Below are 23,639 nucleotides of genomic sequence, written 5' to 3' on the forward strand. Positions count from 1 at the left end.
ACGGCACCCCAGACCATCACTGACTGTGGGTACTTGACACTGGACTTCTGGCATTTTAGCATTTCCTTCTCCCCAGTCTTCCTCCAGACTCTGGCACCTTGATTTCCGAATGACATGCAGAATTTGCTTTCATCCAAAAAAAGTACTTTGGACCACTGAGCAACAGTCCAGTGCTGCTTCTCTGTAGCCCAGGTCAGGCTCTTCTGCCGCTGTTTCTGGTTCAAAAGTGGCTTAACCTGGGGAATGCGGCACCTGTAGCCCATTTCCTGCACACGCCTGTGCACGGTGGCTCTGGATGTTTCTACTCCAGACTCAGTCCACTGCTTCCGCAGGTCCCCCAAGGTCTGGAATCGGCCCTTCTCCACAATCTTCCTCAGGGTCCGGTCACCTCTTCTCGTTGTGCAGCGTTTTCTGCCACACTTTTTCCTTCCCACAGACTTCCCACTGAGGTGCCTTGATACAGCACTCTGGGAACAGCCTATTCGTTCAGAAATTTCTTTCTGTGTCTTACCCTCTTGCTTGAGGGTGTCAATAGTGGCCTTCTGGACAGCAGTCAGGACAGCAGTCTTACCCATGATTGGGGTTTTGAGTGATGAACCAGGCTGGGAGTTTTAAAGGCCTCAGGAATCTTTTGCAGGTGTTTAGAGTTAACTCGTTGATTCAGATGATTAGGTTCATAGCTCGTTTAGAGACCCTTTTAATGATATGCTAATTTTGTGAGATAGGAATTTTGGGTTTTCATGAGCTGTATGCCACAATCATCCGTATTAAGACAATAAAAGACCTTAAATATTTCAGTTAGTGTGCAATGAATCTAAAATATCTGAATGTTAAATTTTCATCATTACATTATGGAAAATAATGAACTTTATCACAATATGCTAATATTTTGAGAAGGACCTGTAGTCAGCAAGTCTTAGGTTCTGCCTGGTTCCACTAGGTGGCGCTGTTACTTTCTCGGAAGTTTGAAAGAGGTTTGTATCAAACAGCAGGAGAACATTTACTACAAACATTAACAGCCCTTGAGCAAACACATAGAAATCATTGTGTTTGCTTTGTAGCTGGCTACCATCCAAGCCATATCTGTTTCCAATGTCTATTTAAACCAGTTTGTCTGGATATTTGTGCTTTTTTAACATAAGAATGGAACTAATATGAGACGTAAGAATGAATTTTCAACGATATGAGGACAAATTTCATCTGATGTCAGATGTACGCAGTGAAAGCAATATGACAACACAACTTCCAACTAAATGCAGAGTTTGAGGCTGAACCCAGAATTGATTGGATTTGCTGTCGTACATCTGCTGTCACAGGGTCTCTTTCGTCAGAACGTCTGTGGACAGAGTTGTGGTGAACCTGCTCAGGTCAAAGTGTAAAACAAATAAAACTTCCAGGGAGGACAGAAAGGACAGAGCCTCCCTCTCTTAACAGGATTCTGTGTGTTTGCGTTGTTTTATACCACACTACCATGTTTTAAGAGGTGAATCTATCCAGAGACTAGATGAATGACCTGTGATAGACACTTGGTCTGTGTGACAGCCTGCAGTTAAACCACTCAGGATCATGCAATTCAGGGCTCGATCCAAAGAGCAAAGGCTGGACTTGTTTGCATTGAAAACACTACTTGTTATTGACTTATTTTGACTGAGTGACTGATTAAAAGCTCACAGAGTTCTGTCAAGTTCAGAGATGACGTTGAGAAATGGTCTGGACAAAGTTCATGTATCTTTTAAAAAGTGGGGCAAAGAGAGAGGAGGTACACAGGCCATGTTTGGACTTGTTTGTGTCTGTGGAACCAATCTTATTGCACCAGGTTTGACCTATTGCAGCCATCCATAGTTACATGTAAAACTGAATGCACATGTGGTCTTCTTCCTTTGCATCCAGCTATCTTAAAGTCATCAGAGCAAGCCACATGTCAGGTTTAAACAACCTAAAATACTTCTAATCATCACAAAAAGGAGAGAAAGACAAAGAATTAGTTATTTCACTCGCTGCGAGGAGAACGGACAGAGATGTGCTTCAGTTACAAATCTCCTACCGCTCTGAAAACCACCTGTCCGTTCTACTCTTTTTATTATCTTTCGGGGGTCCCTAGTTACAATGAATGTCGCTCTCTAAGGATGGGAAAAACAGCTGCATTGTAAACAGGTCATAAACACCATTATCTTGTAACAACACACTTCCACAGTCTCCATCTTCTTAAGATCAGTTGTGTCATCTGTTCAGCACAATCAGCCTTTATCTTTATGACATCCTAATCTGTGACTGCTTCCTTCTCAGCTCCACCTTTGACCCTTGCCTGCAGACAAACTCATCACATCCTTACTCACACATACAGCATGAAAGGTTATAAAGATCAAATAGACAAGTTAAAGAAAAGGAAAATATATAAGATAAATCTATATTCAATTATTCCAACACCACAACAACTTCATCCATTGGCACAAACAACTGCAGTGCCGACCCAGAGACAGGAAAAGAAAGGAAACATTTGTCTGCAGGAAAAGCCTGCAGACCTAGCTTTTAAAGGGGACAGCTAGATCTCACTATATATCCAATAAGCAGATGGCTTGCTATAGCAGTGGTAGATGAGGTTGCAATAATTTTCTTAGGGTTTTTATTTGGGGATCTCCAATTAAAAACAATCAGCCATCATAGTTTTGCATGAAGTTGGCCTTGCTTGTAAGAATATTGCATGTGAAAGGAACAAATTAGAACATCTAAAACCTTATGTAGATGTTTGTATGAATGAAGAACATGTGCAAGAAAGTGCAGCAGACCCAAGGATTGTCTCTTTCTGTGGAGGGGGTGCAAAACTGTGGTACCACCAGAGCAGAGCTTGTTCAACATTGAAAGTATGTGAGTGTGAATGCATCTGCATGCATAGTCAAGCAATGTTTTTTGAACAATGGCCTTGTGACAAGGCAGACAGCAAAAAGCTGATTTTCTTTCTAAAAAACTCGACTGAAATTCTGCAGCATGTAAAATAATGTACAGTAGATGATTTCTGCACAGTTTCCTTACAATTGTTTTAAACACAGATTTTTTTGAAGTAAACAAAAAGGGTAACCTGACAGTAAAGCATTATGATACAATCAATGTGTGGGTTTGCTTCTGATCCAGGGAACGGGAATCCAATTGATTCTGCCCAGGGACACTGACCTGAATAAAGACATTTGTTCTCCCAGAGTAACGTCTTGCAACAATCAAGCCACAGTCAAGGGTGATCTGTGCGTTCTCCAGCATAACGAAGCACCGTGTTACAAGTGATTACCTGAATGTTAATAACATTGAAAACTAGGAATGCAAACCACCATGGACACAACATCATGCCTTGAGACATGATGGTGACAGCACCATGCTGGGGGAATGGTTTTCTTCAGTAAGGACGAATAAATTGGTCAGTTATTAAGAAGATGAATGGAGCTGAAAACAGGCCAATCCTGAAAAAAAAAAAATCCTGCACTAAACCTGAGAGTGAAGATAAATAAGTGATATCTTTCAGCAGGACAATAACTCTAAACACATGGCCAGAGCTATGAGGCTATTCGGCAAATAGGGCAAAGATGTTATTACATGTGCAAAGCTTGTAGTGATATTCCCCTGAAGACTTGACTTGGTGGTTCTACATATTGACTCAGAAGGACTGAATTCAAAACACACTACACATTTCGGACTTCTGTTTGTAAAAAAATAAACAACAAATAACTATTGAAACTATTCCATCTTCATTTAAATTCACCATTATACATTTTTAGATGGTTCTATCAAACCAAATTCAGATAAAGTAAATTGCAGGTTACAGTGTGACAACATACGGTATTTTTACTTTAGAGCGACTGAAACAAAGGTTTTACCCACATATAAAAGATTGGAACTGTGATAGTTTGACAAAAGAAAGCTGGAAACGAAGCATGAAACGAGGGGAGTCTATATGTGTGTATAACCGTGTAACAACAGCACTGTAGGGGCGTCTGTTTTGAGTGTTTGCGCGCTTCAGTTCGAGTTTCCGGGTTGTTCCGGAGCTTCTCTGTGTCAGTTTTTACGTGCTGTAGCGCAGGAACCGTCGGGGCTTGCATCATCCGGGAGGGTCGGGGCGAGCAGCAGCTGCAGGATTTAGGGACATGGTGCATCATCAGTATGGACCGAATCTGCGGACAAGCCAACTATTAACAGCATATGTAAATTTACCGTCAGAAGCGCCTCCTCCCTGCCGCAGCTCCAAGCCCAGCGTCCGGAGCTCACTGGGATAAAGCATCGGGGGGACCCCGTGGAGCCATCAGTCGGCTGTGATCGTGGGTCAGCAGGGGCAGGGCAGCATCCACTGAACTGCTTCCAAGGAGCTCCACCTGGAGCAAAGTGCAAGGTCCTCTGTCAGAGTACAGATATGAGCTGTGGAGAGCTTTAGCTGCTGTCGATCGCCTTCTTACCAAACGCAGATAACTTAAATGTACCTTTTTTTTATTTTTATTTTTACATCTTTTTAAGTTATTAATAGCACCAAAGATGTCGTGCTTTTTATTAGGAGTCATAAGAAGGTGAGTATTTTGTTAGTGCCATTTATTTTCTGAAGCAGTTCAAGTAATCAGATGTCATTTTTTATCATTTGAGTGAGAAATCTCTGTTTAATATCACTTATCATGTTAAACCTTTTCTTCAGTAATTCATAGAAACAGAACTTGAACTTGTGATTCTCCACTGTTTACCAGATGCAGTCAGAAACTAGTCAGACTTGATTTGGCTGCACATCAACAGGCATTCAGGAGAAGCACATTTTCATGTCCTTGTCAAATCAGTATTTGTATATTTCATTTTATTTTTCTGCATTCCTTCCCTGTACTCTTGCGCCCCACCTGAAGGCTTTGTGATGAGGCCACCTCACACAGGAAGCCTGGAGTCAAAGTGAGCAATCAGTTCACATAGTGTGTGCTTTTATTTCAACTTTAAAGGTGCATGCTAAAGAGACACTGACACTTTTATACAGCATGCGTGTTAGAACCAGTGGGGCTCGGGCTCCTATGTTTCTTATTTGTATTTCTGTCTGAAGGTCTGCTTCTGAGCACAGTTGTCACTTAAAGCAAAATATAATTCATTATGTGTGCATGTCATCTGCTGTGACACTGCAGCTTGCCTCTGATTCTGGCCCTTCAAGGCTGTTTATCCAGGATCTATCAGGCAGGGGCAGTGAGATGGGAGTGTAAGTTTGTAGGCCTGTGGTGTGTGTGGATTGGCTTGTTGACTCGGAGGCGTGTTTTCAAGGAAAAAACGTTCAACTGAAAGCAAATGAATCAGGATTCCATGTTCTCCTTGCTGAATAGTCACGTTTGCCTCTAAGCTTGATATATTTTATCCCCATTAATCTTGCAAAATTGCAATGAGAGGCAACATTCTTGAACTTATCTGGGAATGGGGTGGAGAATGGGAAGCAGAAAGAGAAACACAAGGAGATGGGTGGTTTGCGGGAAAAACTAGAGCAAAGGTCATCAGGGTTTGGTCCAGATGGAAGCAAATTCTTTTAAAAGAAGAAAGAGCAAAAGAGCCAATCCAGCCCTACTAGCTTCACAATATCGGTCTCAAAATGATTTGGCTGCAGAAATGTAAGGGTAGAACTCAAGTCTTAATCCCGGTCACACTGCAGATAATGTTTAGCTATACCTCACCAGTTAGTGTAAGCAACAGCATGACAGGATTAATGTGCAAAATTGATTGCCTGTGTCGTGAAAGGACTGACTGGCTGCAGATCTGACCAAGGAGACTGTTTCATTTGATGTCACTAAAAAAAGGCAAACAGAGAGTCTTTATCCTTAAGGTTTCTGGGGCAAGGGTTTATCTGCGAGTTAGGACACAGTGACGGGGTTATTTGTTAAGTTTTCACTCCACTGATCTGTCATTGATATACTCAGCTCAATGAATTATTCATTTTAAAGTCTGGAGGTCAGTATGTAACATGTCGGGGGTAACGGTGCATCCAGTTTAAGAAATAAGACAATGATGAGACAAAGCATGATACTAGGGCGAGAGTTTAGCAATATTTTTGGGGAAAAAGAAGAATTGTTATTGAAAACAGAAAAATGGCAAAGTAAAGGTTTTTTACTGTGTTTTTAAACAATGGGGATATACCACCCCAGGCTTGATCAGTTTTAGTGCTTTAGATTTTGAGCTAGAAATAATCAAATCAGCCCAGACTCACTAAAAACTGTAAACTTGTCTTGTAGTTTAGGAAGATTCATAGCAGATGCTAACTTTAGCACTAAACAAGTTCTCGCAGTGTTTACAAATTGTTTATATTTTGTCAAAGTTTCTTTTTTCTACGACTACCCAAAATGTTGTTACACAACTGCTAAGAGATGGAGGCTTATTTGCTCTGTCAGTGCAATTAATGCAAGATCTACTTCCTTCATTACTTTAAAATAAGACTCTTGTCATCAATAGAGATCTATTGACTACGTCTGTTGATTTCAATAAGTTGAAAAGTGGTTAAATAGTCATTAAGGTTCCTCAAATGGTCTAGCCAAGCCAGGCTTTTAACATCTTCATTTAAGCTAAACTGAACAGGAGAAAGTGGTAAAACAAAAACAAATTTTCAGCTATTTTCTTTTGAGGACTGGCTGAGCTAAAACAGCAATAAAAAAGAAATTGGTGGGCATCCTGTTTTGGAGGCAGATCTTAACAGCTGTGTCAGAGATTTAGCTTAAGCCAAATATCAGCAAACCTGCATATTTATCAGCCCCACCTATTTGAGGTCCAAAGGTTAGCCATCTAAGAGCACACTCGCATGTTAAAGTCAAAACGTGAACGCAATAGAATATGGTACATGTGGAACATCCATAGTCAGCATTTTCACTGTGAACATCCATTGTTCAGCTCCCAGCTGCATTCAGCTCTAATGACCACGGTCCATAGCTGGTATTCTGAAACCAACAGGATTTATCTTCTTGCCTACCACCTACTGAGCTCCAGCTCCCTGATGCAACTACCAGTTTATCTCCAAGATAACAAGGTCAAAGATGGACATTTCTACTCTGTGTCTTGTGTCACATTTCCTTGCACTCTCAGCACAAAATGTACTGTGTTGATGATTAATTGCTCTCACCAAAGGTTAAACAAATGTCAAGGCTGTCACAGTGTGTCTCTTGGTTCTGTATTTGTTTACGTTTTAGTTAGGTGGTTGCTGTCCAGTATGATTAGTCTTTGAGTTCCCATTCTGGCGTCTTATTTTTTAGGTTATGTTCAGTTTATTGTATGTGGTTTTGATTCTGTAATTAGTTACGTTTAGTCAGGTGTTTTTTCTGTTACTGTTTGGTTAGTCCTTAAGTCCTCATTTCTGGGTTCTGTTTCCTAGGTTCTCTTCTGTTGACTGTGTTTGTATTATTATTATTAATTATAGATCTGTTCCCCCGTATTCTGTCTCTGGGTGTATTTACAGTTTTGTTCTTCATCTAGCTCCTCCATGTCCTCATTTGTCCCTATCTGGTTCACCTGCTCTGCTTCCCTGCCTCCTTGTCTCACCTGTTCCCTGTTCCTCTGATTACCTGCCCTATTGTTTCATGTCCACCTTTGTCTGTATTTAAGTTTGAGTTTGTTCTTTGTTCCACGTGGTGTCGTTACATCTCTTCCATGTCCTCGTGATATGTCTCTTTGGATTTCGTTCTTGCTCCGGATCCTGTTTAGTTCTAGTTTGAAATTGCCTTGAAATCAGGATTATCTTGTCATCCAGCACCTCGCCTGCATGTAAGTGGACTCACTTAAATTAAAGAAGGAGTTTCAAACCCACTCTGCTTTTCTCCGTGCTTGTCTGCCTTTTGGTCCATCACACAAAAATACAACATTATGACAAAGGCGCAAGTTCAAAGAAAGTTTGAACCGTGCTTTATTAACTAGTTTCTAGCTCTGAGCTCGCACTGTGAAGACCGACATTCATCACCATGGCTGCTGCACGTACCCATTGTATGTTCAGACCGGATTTACGTGTTTATCTGCATGCAATCATTGAAGTAGTTGTGTGTACGTGGTGCTCCTTTAATGAACACTCGAAGATGCTACCTGGGGGTCACATGTCTGTGTCTGGGTGTCAATCTATAAAACATTCCCCAAAGTGAAAGTGTGGGACTTGTATTGCTTGTCAAACCAGCCATTATCTGTAATTCCTAATGAGTGCTGAACATACATAGTCTAAACGACCACATGGAGTCAACCACAGCAGAGCAGATAACACTGTAAGTTCTATGGTTAGGCAACAGGCAGAAGGCACACACACACACAAGTTTGTGTTTTACCAGTAAACATGGCAACCACCACTCACTGGCTCGTGTACATGAATATTATGCTACTGACAAACAATAGCTTGGCTCCCCCACAGGCCCCTCTCTGTCCACAGATGTCATTATGAGGTCTACACGGCCCAAACTGAAAACCAGAAAAGACTAATCCACCCTTTTTTCCCATAAAAAAGGCCAAAACACAGCCATCCCTGCAGCCACATGAAAACATTTGATTACACTTGGCAGCCCAGAAAAACAAATGGATGGAAAATGTCTCTACAAAAGATAACAGAACTATCAGACAGTAGGAAATATCTGTGTCTAAAATAGAAGTGTTCTGAGATATGAGGTGCACCTAATAGGAAAGTATCTCTGCATGGCAGTGAGCAAATAATCAGGAATAGTTGCTCACTCCGATTTCATTAGTTTAGTCACTGAGACAAAACCCCTTGCCTTCTTCTCTTACAGGCAGGGTGGTGTTGGGGCCAGTGTTGGGGTGCGGTCCCTGGCCTCCATCCCTTCGCTACCTCCGGCGGTGGCTGATTTTGTTAAGGGAGCTGTAGATGAGTGCAAGCCCGCCAACATCCACGTGGTAACTGGTACTCCTGAGGAAACGGCCAACATCTTGGCCTGCCTGGAAAGGGACGGCATGGTCAAGAGGCTTCCTAAATATCAGAACTGGTATAAGTTGCACAGATGACCAGCTACTTCAGTTTATTCTTAAGCAGATTTTCTGCATCTAAACTTTGTTTTTCAGTTGGCTGGCCCGTACTGACCCAAAGGATGTGGCCCGGGTGGAGAGCAAGACTGTGATCGTAACCAAAAACCAGAGAGACACCATTCCCATCCCAGCTGGAGGGGTGAAGAGCCAACTAGGTAGCTGGATGAGCGAGTCGGACTGGCAGAAAGCCAGGAGAGACCGTTTTCCAGGCTGCATGGTTGGTAAGTTGATGGATTCATTTTACCTGACTTATGTGAGTTGCCTTTCAACTTTTCAACTTTGAAGGATTGAGATTCCAAAAGGTATAACCAACATGTATTTCACTTTCTTGTTTAAACTCAAGAACTTTCATCTTTCGCCATCAGAATCTCTGAGGTATATTTGATCTAATAGGTACTTTGCTCTGTTCACATCCTTCAGTGTTGCGATTCAGTCTCATTGCCGCAAAAAGGCTAGAAATGTTAAAGATCCTCGTCCAGGCATGTTCTGGAATATTTAAAAGACAATAATCTCTGGATAGAACAAGTCTGTTTTCTAAGGCATTATGCAAGCTATCCTTTTTGGACTTGTGTAGGTTAGATTTTTGTCTTTATTTTACTTTCATTGACTCAGATAAAAAACTTCTTTAACACTTCACCTGTGGTTGAGGTCCAGCAGTTTGGTGTTATAGATTCTGCGAGAGGCTGCAGTAGTCAAAAGATGCAACAGTTTCTTGTTCTAAGGTAGTGCCATTGTGTGAGTTTGTGACTGACTATTCCTCGAATGTCTTTGGCTTCTCCTTGGATTGGTCTTAATAGCTATACTCAGTTTAGAAAACAAAGTCTCAGGTTTTTTATTTCATGTGCATTCAATTCAATTCAAAGATACTTTATTGATCCCCAAGGGGAAATTAGAATTCCAGTACAACCCATCCAAACATACATCATGAAGACCAGGGGGGACAGGTCACCGAGGCTTTGCTGCCCACTCACAGGCGCTGCCTTTGCTAGATGAGAAAAGAGGCCACATTAGGAAAGTAGAAGGAACAAAATCATATTTATTTATCCTTAGCAGGATACAGTTTGAGATTGCAAAAAACCTCAGCACAAAGAAGCAACAAGTTGACAAAACAACATCATGCCGGGAACGGTGAAGGTGGTGTGAGGGGTGCATATGTTTATCTTGAGCATGTGTGTGTGTGCAAGTGAGTGTGAGCAAGTAAGTCCATGAAGCACTGTCACAGAGGCCATTGTCCTTGATGGTACGTTGGAACGTTCATCAACCGGCCACAAAGTTCTGAGCAGGTCCACAGATGTCCTCAGGGAAGGGAGGGGGCAGATAGAGCAGAGCGTCATGTTTACATAACTTCCAGGAGAAGTTGAAGATAGCCAGCCATCAAGGCCGCGCAGGGGAGCCAGATTCAGATGAAGCATTGGTATATTATTGTAAAGAGGCAGCATATAGGACTGTAGAAGTGATATTTTGAGGACTTTACATGGTATGAGACAATGTGGCAGTTTGTATAGTAGCACAAGGGTGCCCAGGTCCAGTCCGCGAGAGCTACTATCCTGCAACTTTTAAAAGCATTCCTGAGCCATTCATTTTATTCGAGGCTGAATAAAATGAATGGCTCGTTACCAGGCCTCTGCAGAGCCACATGACTGAATGCTGATGAGGGAAAATTTCAGCGATTTGATTCAGGTGTGTTGGAGAGGAGATGCATCGAAAGGTTGCAAAATAAAAGCTTATAGAAGACTCTGGAGTTCAGCATCCCTGCTTTAGAAGAACCTCTGCACATGCTCCTACACCCCCTAAGAGAGAGGTGTACCAAGAATGTGTACTGTATGAAGTGCTAAATCAAAGACTGACTTTTAAACCAAGTATATAGGCATATATTCTGGTCTTGTGTACACATGTACAAATACTGAACCATAGCCCGTTTTTTGCTAGACTAGTAAATGTTTTCACGTTTAGCAAAATCATTTTGACTGTGCTTGTACTGCAGCTGTCTTTTTTAGATCAAATTATGGAAGAGCCTATCTTTGACCTTTGAGTATCTATTATGGAAAATAACATTATGGACCATTCAGTATTCTATAGGTACGGACAGCTGTGAGTGGGATTTAAGGAGTGTCAACAGTTGGCAAAAATAGCTTCCTATTCACCGAGTGTCTCCATTTGAAGATGTCCGAAGATGATGGGTTCACAAGAGCAAGACAATACAATATTTAGCATAATGTTTGAGAGAACTGAATAGCTGAAACCATGTTTTAAAGAATCTACAATCAGTAGAGAACAATTCAGTCCAGGGTTTACCAGTCCATTTATTTGTGGTCTTTACCCTTACCTAATGCAAAAATAAACATATATAATTAGCCTTTTTGTGTTTTCAGAAACAAAGTAAAGGTTCCATACATTTTAAATTCTACTTTTTAAAATCTCTGTTCTGGTTGTACCAGTTTAGAATTTGATCTAGAGATGATCAAATGTAGCTCAGATTCCCTGTAAAATCCTTGTAAAATTGTCCTTTAGTTTTTCACCAAATTTCAATCTTCTAATCAGATACCAACTTCAAGGTCATTAGCCAGTTGTGGCATATTTTTTATCATCTGAACACATAAATAAGCAACTCAAAACTCGTTTGGGGCACAACTCATGCCGCCCTCAATGGAATGACGCCCACAGTGGTGAGCCATGTCAGCCATATGAGAAATTGTGGCTGGATGAGGGGGATTAACTGTTTCTTTAATCAAACATCTTGTAATCTTTCACCACTTTTCTTGTGACCCTTTGTAAAAAAAACATCAACATATGGTTATTTGAAGACACAATTTTGGCCAGAGGGTCAATCTCCCTGACTTTTAACAAACTGAAGTCATAAAGATCTTAAAATACTAATCCACTCATTTATCCTGCATAGTTGCTCTCAAATATGTAGTTTTTTACTTCCTTTCTTCAGCATATTTACTATCTACTGGTTGCTGTTGTAAACAGGCCTTGTAAAATCAACGTATGCTATAATATTAAAAATACAGGCATTATTGCCAACATCTATCAGAAATATAATAGAAATCAACAGCCCTAATGTGGTTCTCCTTGTAGGTCGGACCATGTACGTGATTCCCTTCAGCATGGGACCTGTTGGTTCCACACTAAGTAAATATGGCGTCCAGGTACTATTCATTCTCCAAATACCTTGTACCCAGCCCACAATAAAGCAATAAGCCTGCTGGGTTTTCTAGTTGTGAATTTTTGTAATGTTGCAGTTTATTGTTGTGGCTTATCGTACAGTGTAATTACTCTCTGTGTAGTTTTATAGTTATTACCTATAGATCTTGCAATAAAGAGTTTGTGTATCTTCTAGGTGACAGATTCGCCGTATGTCGTGGCAAGCATGGGGATCATGACGCGCATGGGCACTGCTGTTCTGCAGAAACTGTCTGAAGGACAGGAGTTTGTCCGCTGTCAGCACTCTTTAGGACGACCTTTCCCACTCAAAGGTACTCAAACATTCCCGATGACTGAATGACTTCAGTTGGGATGTATTTGTGTTAATATTCATTTTTCTAAATCTCTCCTCTTCTAGCTCCCCTGATTAACTCTTGGCCCTGTAACCCAGACAAAGTCCTAATATCTCACCTGCCAGACACCAGGCAGATTTTGTCCTTTGGCAGTGGTTATGGAGGAAACTCTCTCCTTGGGAAGAAGTGCTTTGCCCTCCGCATTGCCTCCCGCATCGCCAAGGATGAGGGCTGGCTGGCTGAGCATATGTTGGTGAGAGCAACAACATTGAAACAGTTTCCAAACACTGTAGAGCCTCTTCCATCTTGGTTCACAACTCTTTCTGTCTTTAGATTCTTGGAATCACCAACCCTCAGGGCATGAAGCGTTATGTGGCGGCGGCCTTCCCCAGCGCCTGCGGTAAAACCAACCTGGCCATGATGAAGCCTGCTATCCCAGGATGGAAGGTGGAGTGCGTGGGCGATGACATTGCATGGATGAAGTTTGACAGTCAAGGTGAGTGCAAGTCTGTTACAATACATTTTGACTGTGTCACTCAGCCTCCAGTGCGCTGAATAAAGCTTCTCGCACCTCCGTAGGCAAACTCAGGGCCATCAACCCAGAGAACGGGTTCTTTGGAGTGGCTCCGGGCACTTCCGACAAGACGAACCCTTACGCCATGGCCACCATCTCCAAAAACACGGTGTTCACCAATGTTGGTGAGACTAGCGATGGAGGAGTGTGGTGGGAGGGGCTTGACCCCCCTGCAGCTGGAGTTACTCTCACCGACTGGCATGGAAAAACATGGAAGCCAGGTACCACCAGACTCAGATATTCAAATGTTCTAGTTTATAAAAGGCCGTTTAAGGTTACCTGATACATTTCTCCCTAAATCATGTTTTTCTCTGCACTTTTATGATTATTACTAGTTCTATCAGAAAGTTGAGCTTAACAGCTATAGCACCATCTTGTGGTTTACTAAAGTAATGTCACTTTTAAAATTGGAACCATTTTTCTAATTTAACTAATAATATAATATAATATAATATAATATATCTAATGCTTTAATACAAAATGTTGCTTAATGTTTGCACACAGGAAGCTCCACACCATGTGCCCACCCTAACTCACGCTTCTGTGCCCCAGCGGCTCAGTGCCCCATCATTGACCCCCAGTGGGAGAGTGAGGAAGGGGTTCCTATTGATGCCATTATTTTTGGAGGCAGAAGGCCTGAAGGTTTGTACCACTCATGAATAATACACCCCAGCAGAACCTCACACAGTAACATTTAGAAAAAAGAAAACATTTGATCTGAGTACATTTTCTAACAAAAGTATTGCTACATTCGAGGTATCTCTGCTTTTTATTTTTTTGAACAGCCTTTTTAGGCAACTGGACACCACTTAGTCTTCTTCTATGACATTCCACAAGCTTGAATCATATAGATAGAAGGGGTTTCGACCAGTTCTCTTTGCACAGACTCACTAGGTTTTCCAACATCTTCTCCTATGCTCTTTTCCTTTCAGTTCACCCCACAGATTTGATAGGATGTGGGTCTGGTAAAGGAGATTGTGATGAAAACTGGTTTATGTTTTTGTCAGTGACCCATCTGTGTTGATCTAGTCCTATGTTTTGAGCTATTATCCTCCAGAAAGGCCCAGTGACAAACCAGTTTTGGTTTTCTGGTAGTCCACCAGGTTTTTATTTAAAATGTCCTCTATCTTGTTATATACAAGTTTACAATAGGCTTTGGAAAATAAACAAGCCCACGGCATCACAGACCGTCCACCGCACTTAACAGTGGGGAAGGGGTACATTTCCTCATATTCATTAGCTGTTTCACTCCAAATCCACCTGGACAGTTTGCTGCTGAAAAGCTGAGTCTTGGTTTCTTCTTGCCAAAAAGGTGGTTTTAATTAAAGTCCTAGTATAGCTGAGCAAACTTTGTGTTTTATTTCTCTGACTATACATACACATTCACACAAGTAACTTTTTGCTGTTTCCATTTCCTGATGTATAAAGATCGACATACATCTGCCCATTTGAACAGCATTTTTCCCTGTCTTTTCCCCAAGTCTAACCTAAGGAAATAGTAATTCATGGATCAGTAAGATACAACAAATTCCGGTCAACTTTAAAGAGTAAGGGGCAAATCAACAAAATGCAACATGAACGTTTACTTGTTGGAAATTTAGTTTTGCCAAAAATAGGCAACCAGTGATAAAAAAAAAAGGGGTATTTTTTTCTTATATTTTGAAAATATAAGCCATGTGCATAAAAAAAACAACACAATTATAGACCACAATTATGTTGTATTTCAGTACCTTGAAAAACATTTGAACCCAGCACAGAAGTAAACAGGAAGTAATATTGATGTTTCCAGGAGTCCCTCTGGTCTATGAGTCTTTCAGCTGGCAGCATGGAGTGTTTGTAGGAGGTGCAATGAGATCAGAGGCCACAGCAGCTGCAGAACATAAAGGTACACACCTCTACACATCTGACTGGGATATTAAGGATTCACATTACTGGAAAAAAAACAACTTTTACCAGGCTCTTTTTAGATTTATGATGCATTTGACTTTTTTTCCAGGTAAGGTGATCATGCATGACCCCTTTGCCATGCGTCCATTCTTTGGCTACAACTTTGGTGACTACCTCGCTCACTGGCTGAGCATGCAGACCAGGAAAGCCCCCACCCAGCTGCCCAAGATCTTTCACGTCAACTGGTTTAGAAAGGACCCTGCGACCGGCGCCTTCCTCTGGCCCGGATTTGGAGAAAACGCCCGCGTACTGGAGTGGATCTTCAAGCGCTGCAGCAGAGAGAGGGAGGACGAGGCGGCCAAGAGGAGCTACATCGGTTGGCTGCCAGAAGATGGTGCCATTGACACTAAAGGTCTGGGCAGTAAGGTGGATATGGGCGCTCTGTTTGACGTACCCAAACAATTTTGGCAGAAGGAAACCAAGGAGCTAAGAGCGTACTTCACTCAGCAGGTCGGAGCTGACCTACCCACACAGGTGGAGGCTGAGCTGAAGGCGCTGGAGGACAGAGTCCACAGTTAGACACGTTTAAATCCAGTGACAGGAAGCTAATTCAGAAGAAGTGAGGCACTCAGGGAACATAATTCATCAGGGATTCAACAGAGCTGTTGATTAGGTTTACATATGATGAGAAGTCTGGACTTCTCTTCATATGCACCACACGCTTTCCTGTGATACACGAAGATATAAACAAGTTTAGATTAGAAGACTAAACCTTCTTTGTGCCTGTGAACACAGTCAGTGAGCCCTGTTGTTCTCAAAAATACTCAAAAAAAACCTTTGCAGTAATACTGAGGTTTAACTCTCACCTTGAAGATTAATTTCCGGCAGGGACCCTAACATCACCACCTCCATTCACACATACCTGCCAGGGTGTTGCTGATGTCCAATCATTGTGCCCATGTGGCGCCTTTTATAGTTAACAGGCTGAAGACCAAAAAGCCTTTTCAGTAAGAGTTTTTACTCAGTTAAAGATTTAAAATAAGAAACTTTGACATTAGTATCATGAGATGCCTTTTTAATATTAAATCAGGCTCAGCTTGATAAAAGATGTTGACTCACTATGGTTTAATCTTCAGGGCCCAGGATTTCTGCGCATTTATCACTCAGCCACTTTGGTAATGATTGTGATTAAACAGTAGAACGTCAGCTGTTGTTTACACTCAGTTTATGAAAAGTTGGACCAATAAATGCCTCAGAGATTATCAGGTGTTTTTAAAAGTTTTTATGACAGTGAAATGACTAAAACTCTTCATATGTGGAAACACAAAGTAAATTTGAGATTTGTTCATTTTTACAGTGACTTGAAAAAAATAAATGGTGCCTTGTAAAAGTACTTAGTTTGTTTGACACTTTTTTGTTTCAATTTCTTTTTCTTTAAAACACTAGTTGATAAGAACGAGTTCATAACAACCGGCTGTCATTCCATTACATTCTACATTTGCAGCCTAGAAAACTAAGCAAAACTTCTTTTTACAACACAGAAACGGTGCTATACATCTGGTCTAACAGCCTAACACCTACGTAAAGCCGCATTAAAATAGAGGCATGCTAGGACGGAGGCTCTAGGAGCTGCTGTGTGAGTCTTCGGCTACCTAGCGGTTGCCATTAATAGAGACAATGATCTGATACAGAGAATGTTTGAATGCTTTATATGGCATTGCAGATAATGTAGCATTGAAGAAAACATGTATGGTATCACTTAATAAAACCTAGTTAAAACCTGGAGATTTTATCATATTTTTGAAATATTAAAATGCTAAAATATTATAACACTGCTCAATTTTCCTATTTTCATTTCCCCATTTTCTCAACTCCTTCAAACAAGTTATTTCTTCTCAGTACATAGAATTGGTGAATAAAAGAAGCTGACACTGAGCAAACAATACCGGTATATTTATTCTTATAATGATTTATGTTTAAAAGCTTACTTTGTGCCGTTTTACACACAGTATGTTGACTGTTCAGTATCAAAGGACACCATGACATCAGAGCTGATGACATCACTCTATGATGCATCAAAGAATCTTTACCAATATTTGACATCACAAAGAGTTTTTTCAGACCTGTTCCCGACTTTGTACGATACAGATCACTTTTGAGAGACCACAATCAAATTTTACCCACACCAGTGAGATCTGAATGAGAAATCAGATGCCTTTTAGAGAAGAAAGACCATCAAATATACAGGTTAGATATAGAGCAAAACCAGAAAGTTTGTGAAAATAAAACCTTTTCAGCTAATCTTTCCTGGGTGGACATAGTTGATCTCAACATCCAAGCAGACTGTGACGCCATTATTTGTCTTTGTGACGATGTCTGAGACGGAACCAGTGAGCTGCACCTCACCCAGCCAGAAGGTGTATCCTTCCTCTGAAAAGAGGTCCAGGGGGGACCAGTTCCTTCTGGTAACGTAAGAGTCCAACTTCAGAGGAAGTCTAGCATGACTCAAATCCCTCTGCTGACTCCGAGTCTTCCTACTCAGTGCTAATCCAGCAAGCAGAACAGCCATCTACAGTGTCATTTCCTATTCCTGTTATCAGTGGGGCTCCAAGGTCAAAGATAAACAAGAAATCTTTTCATGCCTCTACTTCCTCACAGGCACCTGACTCACACCATCAATCCAAGCATTTTCAGGGCCAGTACCAGAAAAGGGAATGGACAAACTTCTAAGCTCCTGTTTACTCTTTGTAGTCAGGTTGCAGATGTGACTGTGGAGTTGGACCTTGCTATAAAAAATAGTCCCAAAGTCTCCATGCAAACAAAGGTGTCCACACAAATTCAGGTGTTCACAAAAACAGATCACAATGTAATCTTCATAAAAACAGAAGATGCCACACAAATAGACGTTGCATGCAAATGCACTGCTCTGTCTGTTCAAATACCCGCCTACACCAAAATGCAGCCATCCACTCAAACTCAGATTGGCATGCGAATTGTAGAATATAAACTATCTATGTGTGTAACTGGAATGTGCAGATAGAGGAGAGGGGAGTAAAGCATAGGGAGTGAAGATAGAGGTCATAAATTGGTGAAGGACAGGGGATTACCGGATGGGGGTGAAGAAGATAGGGGAGGATAAGCTTGCTAGAAGAAAATAACCAGAAGCACTCCGTATTTGGACATAAGGAACTGTTATGCTATACATGAGTGACATGATATATGTATATGTTGAACACACCCTTGAGACTTAATAAGACGAGCTGGAACCAGAGGGTAGCAGAGTTGTTGCTCGCAGGTGTTTGGCTGGGGCATCTTTCTCTCACTCTGCGCAGAGGCGAACTTAAGTTGATTGAACTTTGTGTTTATTTCACTCTTTTGAAACCTGTGCCCAAATCAACGGACCCAGGGAAGCAGAGACGGCTTCGACAGAATACAGGCTTACGTACTAATGAAAGACTTCCCCCATATGTGTGGGGAGAAGGCCCCCAGACATACGAAGGCCTCCACCCGAACAGACGTAAATGCTATCAGAGGCACTTGGCAGAATCTCTAACCTCCAACTGTTTTCACATGTAAATATGTAAACATATGCAGGATATTGTAAATATACAGTACAGACCAAAAGTTTGGACACACCTTCTCATTCAAAGAGTTTTCTTTATTTTCATGACTATGAATATTGTAGCTTCACATTGAAGGCATCAAAACTATGAATTAACACATGTGGAATTATATACTGAACAAAAAAGTGTGAAACTGAAAATATGTCTTATATTCTAGGTTCTTCAAAGTAGCCACCTTTTGCTTTGATTACTGCTCCACACACTCTTGGCATTCTGTTGATGAGCTTCAAGAGGTAGTCACCTGAAATGTTTTTCCAAGAGTCTTGAAGGAGTTCCCAGAGATGCTTAGCACTTGTTGGCCCTTTTGCCTTCACTCTGCAGTCCAGCTCACCCCAAACCATCTCAATTGGGTTCAGGTCCGGTGACTGTGGAGGCCAGGTCATCTGGCACAGCACCCCATCACTCTCCTTCTTGGTCAAATAGCCCTAACACAGCCCGGAGGTGTGTTTGGGGTCATTGTCCTGTTGAAAAATAAATGATGGTCCAACTAAATGCAAACTGGATGAAATAGCATGCCGCTGCAAGATGCTGTGGTAGCCATGCTGGTTCAGTATTCCTTCAATTTTGAATAAATCTCCAACAGTGTCACCAGCAAAGCACCCCCACACCCCCACACCTCCTCCTCCATGCTTCATGGTGGGAACCAGGCATGTAGAGTCCATCCGTTCACCTCTTCTGCGCCGCAAAAAGACACGGTGGTTGGAACCAAAGATCTCAAACTTGGACCCATCAGACCAAAGCACAGATTTCCACTGGTCTAATGTCCATTCCTTGTGTTCTTTAGCCCAAACAAGTCTCTTCTGCTTGTTGCCTGTCCTCAGCAGTGGTTTCCTAGCAGCTATTTTACCATGAAGGCCTGATTCACACAGTCTCCTCTTAACTGTTGTTCTAGAGATGTGTCTGCTGCTAGAACTCTGTGTGGCATTGACCTGTTCTCTAATCTGAGCTGCTGTTAACCTGCCATTTCTGAGGCTGGTGACTCGGATGAACTTATCATCCGCAGCAGAGGTGACTCTTGGTCTTCCTTTCCTGGGGCGGTCCTCATGTGAGCCAGTTTCTTTGTAGCGCTTGATGGTTTTTGCGACTGCACTTGGGGACACTTTCAAAGTTTTCCCAATTGTTCGGACTGACTGACCTTCATTTCTTAAAGTAATGATGGCCACTCGTTTTTCTTTACTTAGCTTCTTTTTTCTTGCCATAATACAAATTCTAACAGTCTATTCAGTAGGACTATCAGCTGTGTACTGTATCCACTTCCTGCACAACACAACTGATGGTCCCAACCCCATTTATAAGGCTTGAAATCCCACTTATCAAACCTGACAGGGCACACCTGTGAAGTGAAAACCATTTCATGTGTCTACCTCTTGAAGCTCATCAACAGAATGCCAAGAGTGTGTGGAGCAGTAATCAAAGCAAAAGGTGGATACTTTGAAGAACCTAGAATATAAGACATATTTTCAGTTGTTTCACACTTTTTTGTTCAGTATATAATTCCACATGTGTTAATTCATAGTTTTGATGCCTTCAGTGTGAAGCTACAATATTCATAGTCATGAAAATAAGGACAACTCTTTGAATGAGAAGGTGTGTCCAAACGTTTGGTCTGTACTATTTGTACCATACGTAACTTTTTGTAAAAATTGTTAGCCTTATAGCATAATAGACTAAGTTATATTTTGGCTTACAGTTACAAGTACAATAAAATAATTTAAAGTATAATGTTTTTTTCTTATTTTCCAAAAATGGTAACTAACAAATCCCAAGTCCTATAACTATAAACAATAAGTGTTTGTTAAGATGTCACAAAACATCTAAATGAATGCTTTCCATAAATGTTTAACTTTTCTTCCTTCACTGACTGTGCCCTCTGTGTCGGATGAAAAAAATAGGAAAACAAATCAGCAATCTCACAGTTAGCTAAAGCTATAAACTGTATTCAAGTCTGTAAAAAGAGCATCAGCAGAACAACTGAAACGGATTTAAGGTTACATACAAAACTGTACAAACCCTGCTTCATTAACCAATATGCGCACAGAAAAATGAAAGAAAACAATGCTCGATGGAAAGCTAACTTTAGCTTTCAGTGTAACATAACTTTGATTTACCATTCTTGGTGTTGCTTTAAACATCGAACAAAGTTCAACATTTAAAGCAACACGCCACCCAGCTCCTGGTGTGGTCTATGGTCATTTCTGGCCTTGACTACTGCAACACCTCCCGAACTGGTCCCTCAACCTGTGCGGTGAAACCTCTGGAGACGGTCCAGAACGTGGTGGTGTTTCTGGTCTTCAGTCAAGAAAATATCCAATAAAATGTAAAAAAACAAAAAAAATAGAAGAAACGAAAGGTTTAGTATTTTGTTTTTTAGATTTTATCTTTCTTTCTTCATTGTTAAATTAGAAAGTTCAGCATCAAAGGAGACCATGACATCATAGCTGATGACATCACTCTATGATGCATCAAAGAAGCTTTACTAATATTTGACATCACGATTTGTTTTTCTTGTTTTTCGAAAATGTTCAAATAAAAGACTGTAAAGTATTACATGCCACATCAATCTGATGTAAAAAGAACATGGACACAACTAAACTCAGAGTGGTATTTGATGCATCTTCACATAATTCTTCTCAATGACTGCCAGCACACTGGGCCTAACCTCACACCAGACATGTTCGATGTGCTCATTAAATTCAGATTGCATGAGAAAGCCTTCACTGCTGATAGAACTAAGGCTTTTCTTCAGATTTGAAAAGGACAAGGACGTTGTTAGGTTGATGTGGACATGTCATGAGAATTAATTGTTTTTGGAGTCTCCCAGCCCGTTCGTGCTTGCTGCCACCAATAGAAAACATCTAAAACACAGAACAGACAAAGACAGTAGAAACTCTGATACCCCTTTTCCACCAACATGGTTCGGAGTCCGTTCTGGGGCCCATTCTGGTTCCCAAACGTGGTTTTGAACAGGTGACGCGTGTTTCCACCAATGAAAAGAGGTTCCAAAGTACAAACTCAGGCACTGCAGAATACTTGGTTCTTCTGAGCGAACCATAACGTCACCTGTGGGCGGGTCGAACCTGCTGACAATAGAAGAAACAAGTACGGCGGCGAAGATTTCTTTGCAAAAACACACTAAAAGCTCATTGTATAACTACTCTTTCCTGTTACACTTGGGGATGCTAAACATATGCAAATGAAAATATTAAATATACAAGTGCTCTTGCACGGAATCTCTGTCTCCTTTCCCATATTAACTGATGCTCACATTTTGGATTATAAGGAACATTACCCACAGCTCAGCAAGCTCTGATGCCTCGTTACCAAGCTGCCCCCCGCGTTATGTAACGCCCACTGTTGATGACTCATGCTTAGTACGGAAAATTGGTGGAAAAGTGTTGTTGGTGCTCAACAAAACACCAAAGTTCGAAGGCACGCGAACCGAACCTGTTCAAGAACAAGAGTTCTTTCTGTGGGAAATGCTTACAGAGACTCTCTGTATGTACAGTATTTATTTCAAGCTCACCTACTAAGATTAGGACACAGTCTTGTTAAACCACTGAACGTAGAGAAGAGCCAGCTCAACATGTGGCGAGACTCAATGATCACTTTTTACTGGAGCCACAGCTCAGCCCAACAATGGAAGCAATCCATGGGTAACAGAGTGACTGAAATTCAAGGGGTCACAAACCCAGAGTCGTGATCTAACCATGCTGGCAAAATGAACCCTGCTGACCTGCCTTCGCTGGGTCAACATGCACAGACTCTTATTGAGAGCCAGCTGTGGTGGACTGGGCCCCTCTTCACTGTCCACAGCTGAAAAGAAACTGGACATTGATAATGACTATGTGGTGAATAAGATGAACACTAAACTGAAATCTAACTATGAGACTGTTGTACAACTCACTAGCACTGAGCAAACTGAACCACTGTTAAACTTAGAAAGGTACAGCAAGCCTACTGCATGGGTAAAATGGTTTGTTACCAACACCAGAGGGCTCATGTATGAAGCATGCGTATGCACAAAACCCTGGTGCAACGTTTTACGCAAAATTCGGCATGTACAAAAATGAACATTGCATAAAGTTAGACAATCATACATTTCCATAAATAGTTGCATAAAGTGCGTGTAATTGTGGAAGATGGCAGCTTTAGCACAGCTGGAGGACATTGCCAATGGAAGAAGTCTTAGAAAGCATTTTTCTCAGAGATCGTACTGACCTGCTGGCACATGATGGTGCATGGCTTATTAGCTGAATTAGATTATCCAGGGCAATTATTTTGGAGCTCTACATGGAACTGGCCTTGATATTACAGAGGGAAACCAGTAGGGACCGTGAGTCGCCAGTGCCAGTTCAAGTTCTCACTACGCTGCAGTCCATTCAACTGGAGCTTTTCAGAGGGAGCTGACTGACAGGTCTGGTACAGTCATCCCTTAGCCGGTCCATGCCAGCCATATGGGTTGGCATAATCCATATGTTGCTCAGATATACTGTATAAAGTTCCCCCTAAACTGTGGCTTTCATTTGCACAGATAAGCCGATTTACGAATGTAATCAGACCTATTGTCTGTATACTGCTATGAGGGCCCCATCTGGAAATCAATATGCTTTTGTGAATAGAACACATTTCCATTTAATATATGTGCAACCAGTTTGTGATATGGAAATGTGTCTCACAAATTCAGTAGCACATTGGCCCCCTCAACTCATGATTCTTTTATACTATAATAATTCTTATAATTATTCCAATTATAATAGGCGTGTTCGGAACAAACCTCAATGAGGCTCCATTCGCAATGGCTCGCTGGTCGATTTTTGTCATACTCACAGTGGCTGTGTGCAGGTTTTGTGTTTGTTCTTTGTGTTCTCTCTCCTGCAGGGTGTGATTGACAGGTGAAGCTGCAATAGGTGCTTCCCATTTGAGCCCAATCTCCAGGGCTTCATACGGAGTTGGAACCTGGAGGGGGGGCGCCAGCTCGTTGTCTCTGCCAGAGTGGTAACCTGACCGTGTTCTGTATTTCTCTGACTTGCTCTTGTTTCTTGTCCTGCTTCGCAGATCTGGTCACCC

General features: G+C 41.5%; 1 protein-coding gene across 2 annotated transcripts; it reads left to right on the forward strand.

Annotated features, from left to right (window-relative positions):
• The first annotated feature begins 4,075 nt into the window (after positions 1 to 4,075).
• pck2 (phosphoenolpyruvate carboxykinase 2 (mitochondrial)) lies at positions 4,076 to 16,342 on the forward strand. Of its 2 annotated transcripts, none has more exons than XM_047349847.1 (11): positions 4,076 to 4,544; positions 8,736 to 8,948; positions 9,025 to 9,209; positions 12,070 to 12,140; positions 12,332 to 12,467; positions 12,554 to 12,741; positions 12,822 to 12,984; positions 13,068 to 13,283; positions 13,567 to 13,704; positions 14,852 to 14,947; positions 15,059 to 16,342. In XM_047349847.1, the coding sequence occupies exons 1-11, from the start codon at positions 4,513 to 4,515 to the stop codon at positions 15,526 to 15,528; spliced, it is 1,908 nt and encodes a 635-aa protein (XP_047205803.1). In that variant the 5' UTR covers positions 4,076 to 4,512; the 3' UTR covers positions 15,529 to 16,342. The 2 variants fall into 2 exon arrangements, with proteins under 2 accessions (XP_047205803.1, XP_047205804.1); XM_047349848.1 differs by lacking the exon at positions 4,076 to 4,544 and adding an exon at positions 7,597 to 7,737.
• The last annotated feature ends 7,297 nt before the right edge of the window (positions 16,343 to 23,639 follow it).

This window comes from Girardinichthys multiradiatus, chromosome 21, assembly GCF_021462225.1.
Source record: "Girardinichthys multiradiatus isolate DD_20200921_A chromosome 21, DD_fGirMul_XY1, whole genome shotgun sequence".
Lineage (NCBI taxonomy): Eukaryota > Metazoa > Chordata > Actinopteri > Cyprinodontiformes > Goodeidae > Girardinichthys > Girardinichthys multiradiatus.

Excerpts from the sequence above, each read along its gene's own strand:
- pck2 (XM_047349847.1), top strand. The coding sequence starts at position 4,513 with ATGTCGTGCTTTTTATTAGGAGTCATAAGAAG. Across the intron at positions 9,210-12,069 it reads TTTTCCAGGCTGCATGGTTG|GTCGGACCATGTACGTGATT; the intron begins GTAAGTTGATGG and ends TTCTCCTTGTAG. Across the intron at positions 12,468-12,553 it reads ACGACCTTTCCCACTCAAAG|CTCCCCTGATTAACTCTTGG; the intron begins GTACTCAAACAT and ends CTCCTCTTCTAG.